The 12,380-nt window shown below is 42.1% G+C and overlaps 1 protein-coding gene across 1 annotated transcript; it reads left to right on the forward strand.

Moving 5' to 3' along the window:
- Positions 1–1,121: 1,121 nt before the first annotated feature.
- LOC115176140 (proline rich transmembrane protein 1B-like) lies at positions 1,122–10,486 on the forward strand. Its single transcript, XM_029735973.1, has 5 exons — positions 1,122–1,447; positions 2,000–2,011; positions 7,567–7,928; positions 8,793–8,963; positions 9,645–10,486. The coding sequence occupies exons 1-5, from the start codon at positions 1,432–1,434 to the stop codon at positions 9,819–9,821; spliced, it is 738 nt and encodes a 245-aa protein (XP_029591833.1). The 5' UTR covers positions 1,122–1,431; the 3' UTR covers positions 9,822–10,486.
- Positions 10,487–12,380: the final 1,894 nt, after the last annotated feature.

Below are 12,380 nucleotides of genomic sequence, written 5' to 3' on the forward strand. Positions count from 1 at the left end.
ACAGACGTCCAGGAGGGCACGTGGGTGCGCTGCATCCAGAGACTAGACGAGGTGCTGAAGGAGGTGCGCCAGGCGGCCCGCATCGTGGGAGACTCGGTCCTGGGCAGCAAGATGGAGAAGGCCTCCCTGGCCATCCGCAGAGACATCGTGTTCACTGCCTCACTCTACACACACTGAGATAGGGAGGGGGGAGAGAGAGGGTGTAGATAGTGTTTGTATAGTACTGTAGGTGAAAGTGTGCCAACGGAGCGAGGGAAGAAAGGAGGGAGTGGAGAGTAAGAGAGGGCGAGTCAGTGTGTGTTACTGTATAGGTGAGAAAGTGGGGTGTCGATACTGTATAGGTGAGAGAGTGCCAAGTTGCCTTAGCCAAGTCCCAAGCTCGGTCAGCGTGTGTTTTATGGTCAAAGAGAGGGTGAGTGTGTGAGGAAGGGATCAGTTAGTGTGCTTGTGATGAAAGTGATGGTGTGTATGTGTGAGGCAGTGAGTGAGTATGTATGGACATACTATTGTTTACATGAGTCCTGAGGAAATTGCTGGACATGGAAAGGGAATGCGCTTAAACAAATCAGACCAAAATAGTAATGACATTAAGGAAATGGTTTGTAATGTATTGCACAGTAATAAAATCAACTGTAGACTACCAATTGACTGTTTTTTTTCTTCATATATTGTCCCCCAAGGTCTTGTGTGATGTCTAAGTGTGTGTATGCGTGAGTCTAACATTGGTTTAAATGATGACACTGTGAACTACTGCTCTTGCTGTATACTGTAGGAACAAAAATCGGTGCATATCCTATTCTATAAAATACAGTAAAACAATCCTATTCATGTCATTTACAGTCATCTAACCCTGATCAAAACTATCATCAGTTTTAGAGTCATGCCCATGTCCAGCAAAAGCGTTGCATGTCATGACAGCAACATGATTCTCCAGCATCCACGAGGATAAAGAGGGAAAGGTTTTCAGCATAGTATACTAAGTATTCAAATCCAATATCGGGTCGCCTCCAAAATAGATTTGTTTCGGCTTTTCCATCTCAGTGGCATAGGTATTTCCCAGTCTCGACTGTCTCTTTAAGACAAATAGCTGTGTGTCTGATTAATTCAATGTAACTAGAGATGCTTTGGAGAAACCCACTTTCCGCTATTACGGTGGATGTACCAGCTACAGATGGAGTGTGAATAAACTGTACATTTCTTTCCTAATTGGTCGTTATAATCGGATAATCCAATTGGCCGTTAACATATAAAGTTATCCAGTGATACCTTTACTATAGGCCACGGATGTGGAGATAAAAAAAATAATTAGCTGGAAATTGAAGTCTCAATAATTTCACATTTCCCTTAGAGGATTTACCAGAAGTCGTATTGCAGAAATAATTATATTTACATTAAATTGTTTGGAGGGGAGTTTTATTCTGACTGCACGAAATGTCGGAAAAACACGGTAAGCTTTTATTCTCTGGTTCTGTTGCGTCTTTTATGTCAGCACTGTAATTGATAATTGAGCCAATTCTTCCACTCCCCCGCTGTCTATTCTCTCCGTTGCATTGTGATAAATGTGTATATTTTGGATAATTGTTTGGCTATAGGGTGTTTTGGTGATTTTGGAGGTGGATTATTGTAACAATTGGCTACATGGTGACGCACGATATCTCTGTTTCCATCTTCTACATTTTCAGCTCCCCATGTCAACATCTTCGACAAACTCATCTTACTTATCTGCATGCGCTGCATCTGTAGTACACTGTCCCCCCCCCCCCCAAAAAAAAATAGGCTGCTCTCTCTATTTCATCACCTATGCATGCACATTTATTTAAACGACTACAATGAAGTAACGTTTTGCGCGTGCGTGCGTGCGTGTGGATGTTTCCCTGCGTGCGGACAGTGCGTGTGCGTGTGTACGGTGTATCAGGGTGTGATGTTCACATAAAAAAATGCACTACAATAATTTGCTTCATTTGTCCCTTTTAACTTCCCTGGATTCACTGTAACCTAGGAGGTTACCAAGGTAAGCGCCATGTCACTGAGTGAGATGCCTCCCTGTATAGAGAGGCCTACAGTGCATGTTCATGACATTCTCACATATCTCAATGAATGAAGTGCATAGGCTATATAGCCTCATCACGTGCTGGACACACAAACACACCTCTGAGGTTTTGTTTTATGTATCAGAATAGACAGAATAATGTAATCCAATATGGATGATAAGACATGCCAGATAAAAGGTATTTTTCACTGGAGATATGGCAACAGATATAGACAAGCCTATTCCCCTTAATAATAAACATACCCAAAGGAGACCTATTATGATTTGCCTATAGATCTACGCTGAACAAAAATATAAATGCAACATGCAACAATTTCAAAGATTTTTCTGAGTTACAGTTCATATAAGGAAATCAGTCGATTGAAATAAATTCATCATGCTTATCGATGGATTTCACATGACTGGGAATACAGATGTGCATCTGTTGGTCACAGATACTTTAAAAAAAGGTAGGGGCGTGGATCAGAAAACCAGTCAGTAGTGGTGACCACCATTTGCCTCATGCAGCGTAACACATCTTCGTATAGAGTTGATCAGGCTGTTGATTGTGGCCTGTGGAATGTTGTCTCACTCCTCTTCAATGGCTGTGTGAAGTTGCTGGATATTGGTAGGAACTGGAACACGCCGTCGTACACGTCAATCCAGAACTTCCCAAACATGCTCATGGCTGACATGCATGCAGGCCATGGAAGAACTGGGACATTTTCAGCTTCCAGGAATGAATTACAGATCCTTGCGACATGGGGCCGTGCATTATTACGCTGAAACATGAGGTGATGGCGGCGGATGAATGACACAACAATGGGCCTTAGGATCTCGTCATGGCATCCCTGTGCATTCAAAATGCAATTGTGTTCGTTGTCTGTAGCTTATGCCTGCCCATATCGTAACCCCCCGGCACCAAAGGGCACTCTGTTCACAACATTGACATCAGCAGTCAGTTGAAACCGGGATTCGTCCATGAAGAGCACACTTCTCCAGCGTGCCAGTGGCCATCGAAGGTGAGCATTTACCCACTGAAGTCGGTTACAACGCCAAACTGCAGTCAGGTCAAGACCCTGGTGAGGATGACGAGCACGCAAATGAGCTTCCCAGAGACAGTTTCTGACAGTTTGTGCTGAAATTCTTCGGTTGTACAAACCCACAGTTTTTGCAAACCCACAGTTTCATCAGCTGTCCGGGTGGCTGGTCTCAGATGATGCCGCAGGTGAATAAGCCGGATGTGGAGGTCCTGAGCTAACAACTTTGGAGGTGGCTTATGGTAGAGAAATGAACATTAAATTCTCTGGCAACAGCTCTGGTGGACATCCCTGTAGTCAGCATGCCAATTGCATGCTATCTCAAAACTTGTGACTGTGTTGTGTGACAAAACTGCACATTGTAGAGTGGCCTTTTATTGTCCACAGCACAAGGTGCATCTTTATAATGTTCATGCTGTTTAATCAACTTTTTAAAATGCCACACCAGTCAGGTGGATGGATTATCTTGGCAAAGGAGAAATTCGCACTAACAGGGATGTAAACAAATCTGTGCACAAAATTTGAGAGAAATAAGCTTTTAATTTCAGATCACTTTACATGTTGCGTTTATATTTTTGTTCAGTATACAACATAAGACATTTTGAATGATCAAACTATATATGTTCTTTGGTTTTAGTTCACCATTAGACTACTGGGTTTCATGCAGGCCTATACTGAACCTGATGGTCTATTTGATATAAAGTATGGCTTAGTTGTGAATGGGCCATTAATTTAAACAGCCAATGAAAGTATACATTAGTGCTTATTATTCATTTGGATCTGATAGTGAACTGGCCGTGTATCACATGTCCCCCAATCATCCACTATTCCCCTTCTTTTCTTCACTGTTGTCCTTTATCTTTCACCCATTTTACTATGTCTCCCATCTCATCCTATTAATCAGATTTCTCTGTTTCGCATTCAGTCCCTTTTGAGTGCCATGTGCCCTTTAACAGGTGTCCCTCCTTCTGTGTCAGCATCCAATCCCTCTTCTTCTGTGTCTGAGTGGTCTTACTCTCACAGTGGTGACAGTGTTAGTGGGTTATGTAATGCCTGTGTGTATCCACAAGCACAACTCATCTCTCATCACTCATTATCTCCCCACCCCTCTCTCTCTCTCTCTCTCTCTCTCTCTCTCTCTCTCCCCATCTCTCCTCTCTCTCTCTCTCTCTCTCTCTCTCCTCTCTCTCCTCTCTCCTCTCTCTCTCTCTCTCTCTCTCTCTCTCCCTCTCTCTCCCCACCTCTCTCTCTCTCCCCATCTCTCTCTCTCTCTCTCTCTCTCTCTCTCACCTCTCTCTCTGTCTCTCTGTCTGCCTCATCAACTGCTGAATGGTCTAGTCAGCATGCTGTGAATTCCTGTATTGTACAAAGTCAACCTGGCTACTGTGTGAACGTGGGGATTTCTGTTTCTCTCTGCGTGAAATGTATTCAACATTTTCCCACGCTATACATGTCTATGTGGTTTACATACCGGTAGGGGGAAAAAACGACAGTGCTCGTTAGGGTTGCACATTTTGGGGAATATTCAGAGGTGGACACTTTCCGTGGGAATAAATGGGAATTAACGGAAATATATGTGAATTAATATTAATACCATTTAAATGTAGATGTTTTTTGGATTGGATATATTTACCATATCATATAGAGACAGAAACATAAACCTTTTACCTTATCATAAGTAGACAATTGCAAATTATTAAATCCTTCCAATAGAAAGAAAAACAATTTAGTTACGAATTGAACTTTAATTAATTAGTTGACTCTTCACATGGGATGATTTCACTGAACAACAAAAGGGAATATTGATCCCCAATGATCCATTGCGTCTCCCAAAAACATTTTCAGCATACATCTGTAAAATGGTAGTCTAGAAACTAAAGCTTTGGTTGTCTTCCTCTCAGGCTTCCATGTCTTCTCCCTGGACCTCCTCAATGTCCACCTCTTGAACATCAGACTCTGAGGCCTCATCTTCACTGTCACTTTCCAACCTGTTTGAGGATGGCTCGTTGTCAGGCTCAAAAAACTTTTGCCCAGATGGCCACAAATTTGTCAACCCTTGTATTGGTCAACCTGTTGCGTGCTTTGGTGTGTGTGTTCCCAAACAAGGACCAGTAGCGCTCTGAGGCAGCTGATGTTGGTGGGATTTGGAGGATGATGGAGGCAACAGGGGGAAAGAGCCTCAGATCCTCCCTTCCACCAGGTGGCTGATGAGATATGTTGGCACGACTGCCATATTGCATCTCCATCCCAAAGCCCTTGCTTGGACGTGTACTTCGCCAGACTGCCAAGAACCTTGCCCTCATCCAGTCCAAGGTGGCGAGACACCAGTAGTGCTGACACCATAGGCCCTTGGTGATCCATGTGCCAGACAGAATGCTCTTCCAGCATACTTGGGGTCCAACATGTACGCTGCGGCGTGTTATGGGCTTCAGGCAGAAGTCTTCATGCTTTTTGATGTATTTCTTCTCTGTACATCTGCAAGCAGAGTCTGACATCGACAGGATGACATTGTCTCCCTCAATTCGTAGCATGGCTGCTGCTATAGGTTTCAGGAGTTCAGGCTACTTACCAATCTCTCCAAAATACATCATCCAGAGGATCCTCTTGATGGGGCTGTCCCATATCGGCAGACTGTGATATGGCCATTTCTTGGAGAGACTCCTTCCCCTCCAGGAGACTGTCAAACATGATGACGACACCACCCCAACGGGTGTTGCTGGGCAGCTTCAATGCGGTGCTCTTATTCTCTCACTTTGCTTGGTGAGGTAGATTTCTGCGATATCTTGATGACCCTTCACACCTAACCAATTTCCTTGGCTCTCTTGTAGTGTTTCCATTGTTTTCAGAGCCATGATGTCCTTGAGGAGCAGATTCAATGCATGAGCAGCACAGCTAATGGGTGTGATGTGAGTGTAGGACTCCTCCACTTTAGACCAATCAGCCTTCATGTTCGCAGCATTGTCTATCACAGTGCAAACCTTCTGTGGTCCAAGGTCATTGATGACTGCCTTCAGCTCATCTGCAATGTAGAGACCGGTGTGTCTGTTGTCCCTTGTGTCTGTGCTCTTGTAGAATACTGATTGAGGGGTGGAGATGGTGTAGTTAATTATTCCTTGCCCACGAACATTCAACCACCCATCAGAGATGATTGCAATACAGTTGCTTTCTCCATGATTTGCTTGACCTTCACTTGAACTCTGTTGAACTCTGCATCCAGCAAATGAGTAGATAAAGCATGTCTGGTTGGAGGGGTGTATGCTGGGCGAAGAACATTCATAAATCTCTTCCAATACACATTGCCTGTGAGCATCAGAGGTGAACTAGTTGCATACACAGCTCAAGCAAGACATTCATCAGCATTTCTCGACTACTTTCCTCCATTGAGTCAAAAAAACTTCTGATTCCAGGAGGACCATGAGCTGTTGCTATCGATAAGGTGTCTGATTCATCATTTTCATCTCGAATAGAAGTAGAGGGACTTTGTCAGAGGTTGCTTGTTGAGTGCTGAGGGAACTTTATGCACTTGGCCAGATGATTCTGCATCTTTGTTGCATTCTTCACAATATGGCACAGTATTTGCAAATGTACACAGCTTTTCCTTCTACATTAGCTGCAGTGAAATGTCTCCACACATCAGATAGTGCCTGGCATTTTCCTTTAAAGATTAGAAAATATTAGTAAAAAAACAACAAATACAATTCCATGTACAGATAAGTAGTTAAGCAGTTAGATTAAACAACTCCTTTGTAAGATACATGTTTTAAAATGAAACATGTATGGAAACAGGTGAATTAACATCCACAGTTAGCGGGCTCAAGCAAGTTAAAACCCACATGGTAGCAAAAACTAACTAGCAGAAATTGTTAGCAAGTTAGAAATGATTTAAACACACTTTGCTGTAGGCTACTATTTACTAGTTAACAAAAATCATGTATGTCAAATAAAATATATTCACCCCACCCAGTATTGTAATCAAAATTTACCAGAACGCATGTAGTCCTTGCCTCAGACAGTGTAGTAGTGTGGGTTTAATAGCATCTCATTAGTGTGCAAGATCTTGAGAATCAGCTGTACATGTGATGGAAGACTGCATTGCACATGTGATGGAAGAATGCACTGTACATGCAGAGGGTTGCAATTCCATTTAATTGGGGATAGTTTAACCAAAATATGCCAAAAGACCTAGAATTGCCTTATGTGTATCCCACAAAAAAAGGTTCACTGTTATTAGGTAACTTTTTTGATGAATTTATGCCAAATTCCCAAATTCCAGGGCTTAACTTCCCATGGAAAATTTCAGAAAAAATTCCGGAAATTTACCAGAAAGTTTCCAACCCTTTGCACCCTAGTGCTTGTATTGCGGAAGCGGAGACCAACATGTGAGTGATGGCAAGTTAGATAACATTTCTGCCTACTCTTCTCTCTCTCTCTCTCTCTCTCTCTCTTTCTCTTTCATGTTTTGTCTCGCTAATTAATTTCTATCTCTTCCTCTCTCAGGTCTGGAGGACACCAATCGCCAGGCCATGTCCCAACCCATGCAGCAAATGCAGCCCCCTCCATACCTCCCCTCCCAGGATCTTAACATGAGCCAACAACACTCCAACATGCAACACTCCAACATGCAACACTCCAACATGCAACACTCCAACATGCAACACTCCAACATGCAGCACCCCAGCATGGCCCCTCAGACCGGCTGTGGCCCCAGCCCAACTACCCCCCTCCAACCCCCCGCCCCCTGGCTCCGATGGCTACCAGGAGACCCAGTTCCACCATGGCTTCCTACGGACACCCAGGGGCCCCACAGGGCTATACAGTCCAGACCCAGGGCCCGGGAGGGGGGGTCCCCACATGCCCCTGTGGGGTACTTTCAACCAGGATACCCTCTCCAGCTGCAGCCTGCACAGCCTACGTCCTGTCTACCCCGTGGCGTCGGTGAGTCAATGACTTCAACTACAATAGCAGTCATCGTTTGAACACAAGAAATGTTTCATTGATGCATGATATGTAATACGTCATTGCATTGCAAAGCATTTTGTGTTTGTCGAAAAGACAACAAAGCGTATGAGGATGATATGCTCAATCCAAATCTGTAGAAAACCGGTGCTGGGTGGGCAAAATATACAAGAACGGAAAGGCCCCGCACAGGTATAATACTGCTCCCCAGTCCTTTACTTCCTCACCATGATAGATTATGTAGTGGAGAATGAGTCACCCACATAGCCAATGTCCAATGGTTCTTAGATTAAGGCTGTAGAAAGAAAACATTGGTTTGCTCCTCTTGAGGGGTACAGGAAAATTCAAAAGGCTTTCCAAGGTCAGTGGCTATAAAGAGATCAAGCATCTCACAGTAGGAGTGCTGGTTTTGGATCAGTTTTGCCTACTAGATCACAGTGAATAAGATTACATGGACAGGGGGGACCCTGATCCAAGATAAACACTCCTAATCTGAGACGCTTGATACAGTACATACAGCCCAGGTCACAACAACTTCCGGGAGCCACTGTTATATGATACCCTTTGTGTGTCCTCTCTCTCCCTCTCTCTATCTTCCCCCCCCTATCTCTTGCACCCTTTCTTTCTCTCTCTCTCTCTCTCTCTCTCTCTCTCCTCTCTCTCTCTCTCTCTCTCTCTCTCTCGCTCTCTCTCTCTCTCTCTCTCTCTCTCTCTCTCTCTCTCTCTCTCTCTCTCTCTCCCCCTTCTCTCCCTCTCTCTCTCCTCAGGGGGCAGCCCTACCAGGGGATGCCCAGGGCCAGATGGGCATGCAGATGCCCCATGGCATCGCCCTGATGGAGCCCCGGCGCCAGCCTCACGACTACCTGCCAATCGCTGTGCTCACCACCGTTTGCTGCTTCTGGCCAACAGGAATCATAGCCATCATCAAGGCAGTACAGGTTGGTATTAGGCTAGCACACCATCATACAGAACACTAGAATGGACATTGGCATCCCAGGAACGGGATAACAAGACAACCATCAGGGTCAGGTCAAACCTTCCTTCTAGAAACTGATCGAATATGGTCAAATGTTGTATGAAACTTAAACGTCTGTAGATATGTCTGCCACAGTATGTTTGTTAGCTAGCCAGTCAGTTTTAGTGGAATGATTTATTGAGTATTTTGTTGTATCTCTATGTGTATTAAAGTATTATGTCCGTTGTTTATATGCTGGCTTTGTTAGTTAGCCTGATCATTATGCACAACACTCTACAACAGCCTACATTATGTAATTGCAGCATTGTTTACACAGGTTAAAATAGATTTTCACTTTGGGCTTGCTTCCGATGTGTTTTTTTGTTGAGCTAAGCTGACAACAAGGCGTAGATAGGCCTGCAAGCTTAGAGCTTTAACCATTAGTATGTTTGATTAATTTAAGGCCTGATAAATTGTGTTTTGTTGCTTTTTGTGTGGGCATGTGCTGTTGTCAACACCTCTCTCTCTCTCTCTCTCTCTCATTCTCTCTCTCAACTAAATTCAGAAGTTGCTTTAACAGCATGAATACATTCTATAAATATGGCCAAAGCATTCCAAAAACCATATTTGTGAGTGGGGGAAAAACTCTCTCCCTCTCCCTCAGGTGCGTACGGCGGTGGCCAGGGGGGACATGGTGATGGCAGAGATAGCGTCCCGCGAGGCGCGTAACTTCTCCTTCATCAGCCTGGCGGTGGGCATTGCCTCCATCGTCCTGTGTACCATCCTCACCGTGGTAGTCATCATTGCCTCCCAACACCATGACGACGACTGGGAACCCTAATACATAACGCAGTATGGCATCATGGGATATGTAGTTTTGGGTGAAGATAGAATAATAAGGGCACTGAAATGCACACTCTGATACTGGTATGTTATATTGGAGGTATATATGTGTATATATGCACCCTGTGTACTGTATATACAGTTCTGACCTACTGACTACTTACAGGCTGAGAAACAATCACAGCTAATATTCAAATGCCAAAACAAATAGGTGCCCATTATGGGCCAGTATTACTTACCACTGTAACCATTTATATTCAGATATAATAGTACTCCATAGCGCTTATGGGGGAAAACAGAGTACATACACAGAGGAATTGAATGGCAATTCCACCACTTTTCAACCTAATTTTCATGATCTCCTGTAACAATACTAGTGTCATATGTGAAAAGAGCGCCTGACGTCATCAAAAGTTAAAACATTGAAACAGTGATTTTCAAACACTATCAGATTCTCAGTGATGTGGGGAGTATGAAAATATTCTCCATCTGGCTAGAAACTCATTGCAGTTTACTTTTAATCCTAGCTTGTGATGTTCCAGAAAAGCATGTTTTTAGGACTATTCTTCTTCTTTTTTTTAACCACAGATCATAGAAACGCAGTATTTTCACATATATAGATACTGGTATGATGCTGGAGATAATGAAAATGAGGTTGAAAAGTGGTGGAATTGCCTTTTAACTATGAATTATTATGAATTACTGATTAATTTATGGTCCCCTCGAACCTAGGTAGACTAAACCATGGTCACACTGTATCACAAAACTGCCAAATAGATCACAAAGCATAACTGAAATACTTCCCTATATAATTAGTATTTTATGAAGAGATTGTTTTGAATTACTTCAAAAATAAATACTTTTATTGAATTGTTTTTGTAGTCATGTATAGTTTTAGATTTATTATGATTTTCAGAAACATGAGCCATCTAGTGAAAGTATATTTTATATTTATTTAAAGGATAGAATAAATTACAGTATAACTGACTGCCAAACATTGCCATTCATTTTATACACAATCAAATGGAAAGTAAATCAAGTCATGATATAGTTGACTAATTATGAGATCAAACTATGAAAAAGATGAACAAATATTGAGATTTTTCTTTTGAGATGAATGACATCTCTATTTAAAGTTGTGTTGATGGAGAGAAACTTGGTTGTCGACAAAATGTTTGTTGCATAAGACTATTTAATACTTGTTCACTTTATTTATGTATGTATTAATATATTTTGTAGCATAAGACTGTATAATACTTGTTCACTTTATTTATTTCTGTATGTAATTATTCTATATTTAATTTATTCATTAGTTTATTTATATAATATATTTTTTCATAGCTTTTTGAATGTCACCCTGTTTAAAAATGTTTACCTTTATTTAACTAAAGTCAGTTAAGAACTAATTCTTATTTTCAATAACGGTCTAGGAACAGTGGGTTTAAATGCCTTGTTCAGGGCAGAAACGATAGATTTTTACCTTGTCAGCTCGGGAATTTGATTCTTTGCAACCTTTTGGTTACTAGTCCAACGCTCTAACCACTAGGCTACCTGCCGACCATTATGTTTTAGTTGAAATCAATATTTTATTGTACCCATATTAGCCTACAAACCTTGAAACTAGAGGGAATTGGATGATGTTTGGGATGATTTGCACTTCCAGTAGGCTTAGAATTGCTTTCTACTAGGTTTTTTACGCTTCAATAGAAAAGGGTAGAATTATAGAAATGGACACATTTAAAACAACAATTGCTTGCCTGATTAAAGTGGTTGACCCATTTTCTGTCACAGACGTAAAGTATTGCCAGTACTAAGACAAAAAGCAACACATTAATGGAAAGTGCTTGGACGGAGGCAATATTAAAAAGGGTATGTAATTATACATAGGGATAGTGAGGTGTACATTTGAAAAATTGCTGCTTTTGCAAATAATGTTTTGAAAATATTGAATAGGGTCATAATTGGCAGTACAAGAGTATTATCTTAGTTAACAGTTTCTCAGAGTAAAAAGGTTGTAGGCAAAGGACTTATAGGATACAGACAAAAACTCTGTTGTGCACGCCATTGTGAACCATTATTACAATTCTCTCAGCTAAACGCCTCCCTAATTTTCTTCGCTGATAATATGGGTTGCGTTCAAACACATTTGGTCTCCAATCTAGCCTATCACGTTATGAGGTGTGTTGCCCCCATGTTATAGAGAGCCAAGAGGGCTGTTGTGGGACAGTACGCGCTGAAATGACCTGAGCCGGAATCAGTGGAGCAGAAATACTGATGGTGGCTCTGAAACGAATGTCTCTGAGGAGAGAGAGAGAGAGAAAAAAAATCAATCCCTAATATATATTGTGGCATTTTCCTCTCCTCCACTTGTTTCTATTACCCAAGCCCCCTCTCTCTCTCTGTTTCTCTTTCTGCTGTCCATTGCAAAATTGGGACCGTAATTCTCAACATATCTCTAATCTGCTTGTCCTTTATCTTCTGTTTTCAATTCCTATGATAATGCTATTTTTTTTTTTTAAAGAAAATGAAGTTAGTCAGAAGTGTTGAGAATGTATTG

This window comes from Salmo trutta, chromosome 36 (assembly GCF_901001165.1).
Source record: "Salmo trutta chromosome 36, fSalTru1.1, whole genome shotgun sequence".
Lineage (NCBI taxonomy): Eukaryota > Metazoa > Chordata > Actinopteri > Salmoniformes > Salmonidae > Salmo > Salmo trutta.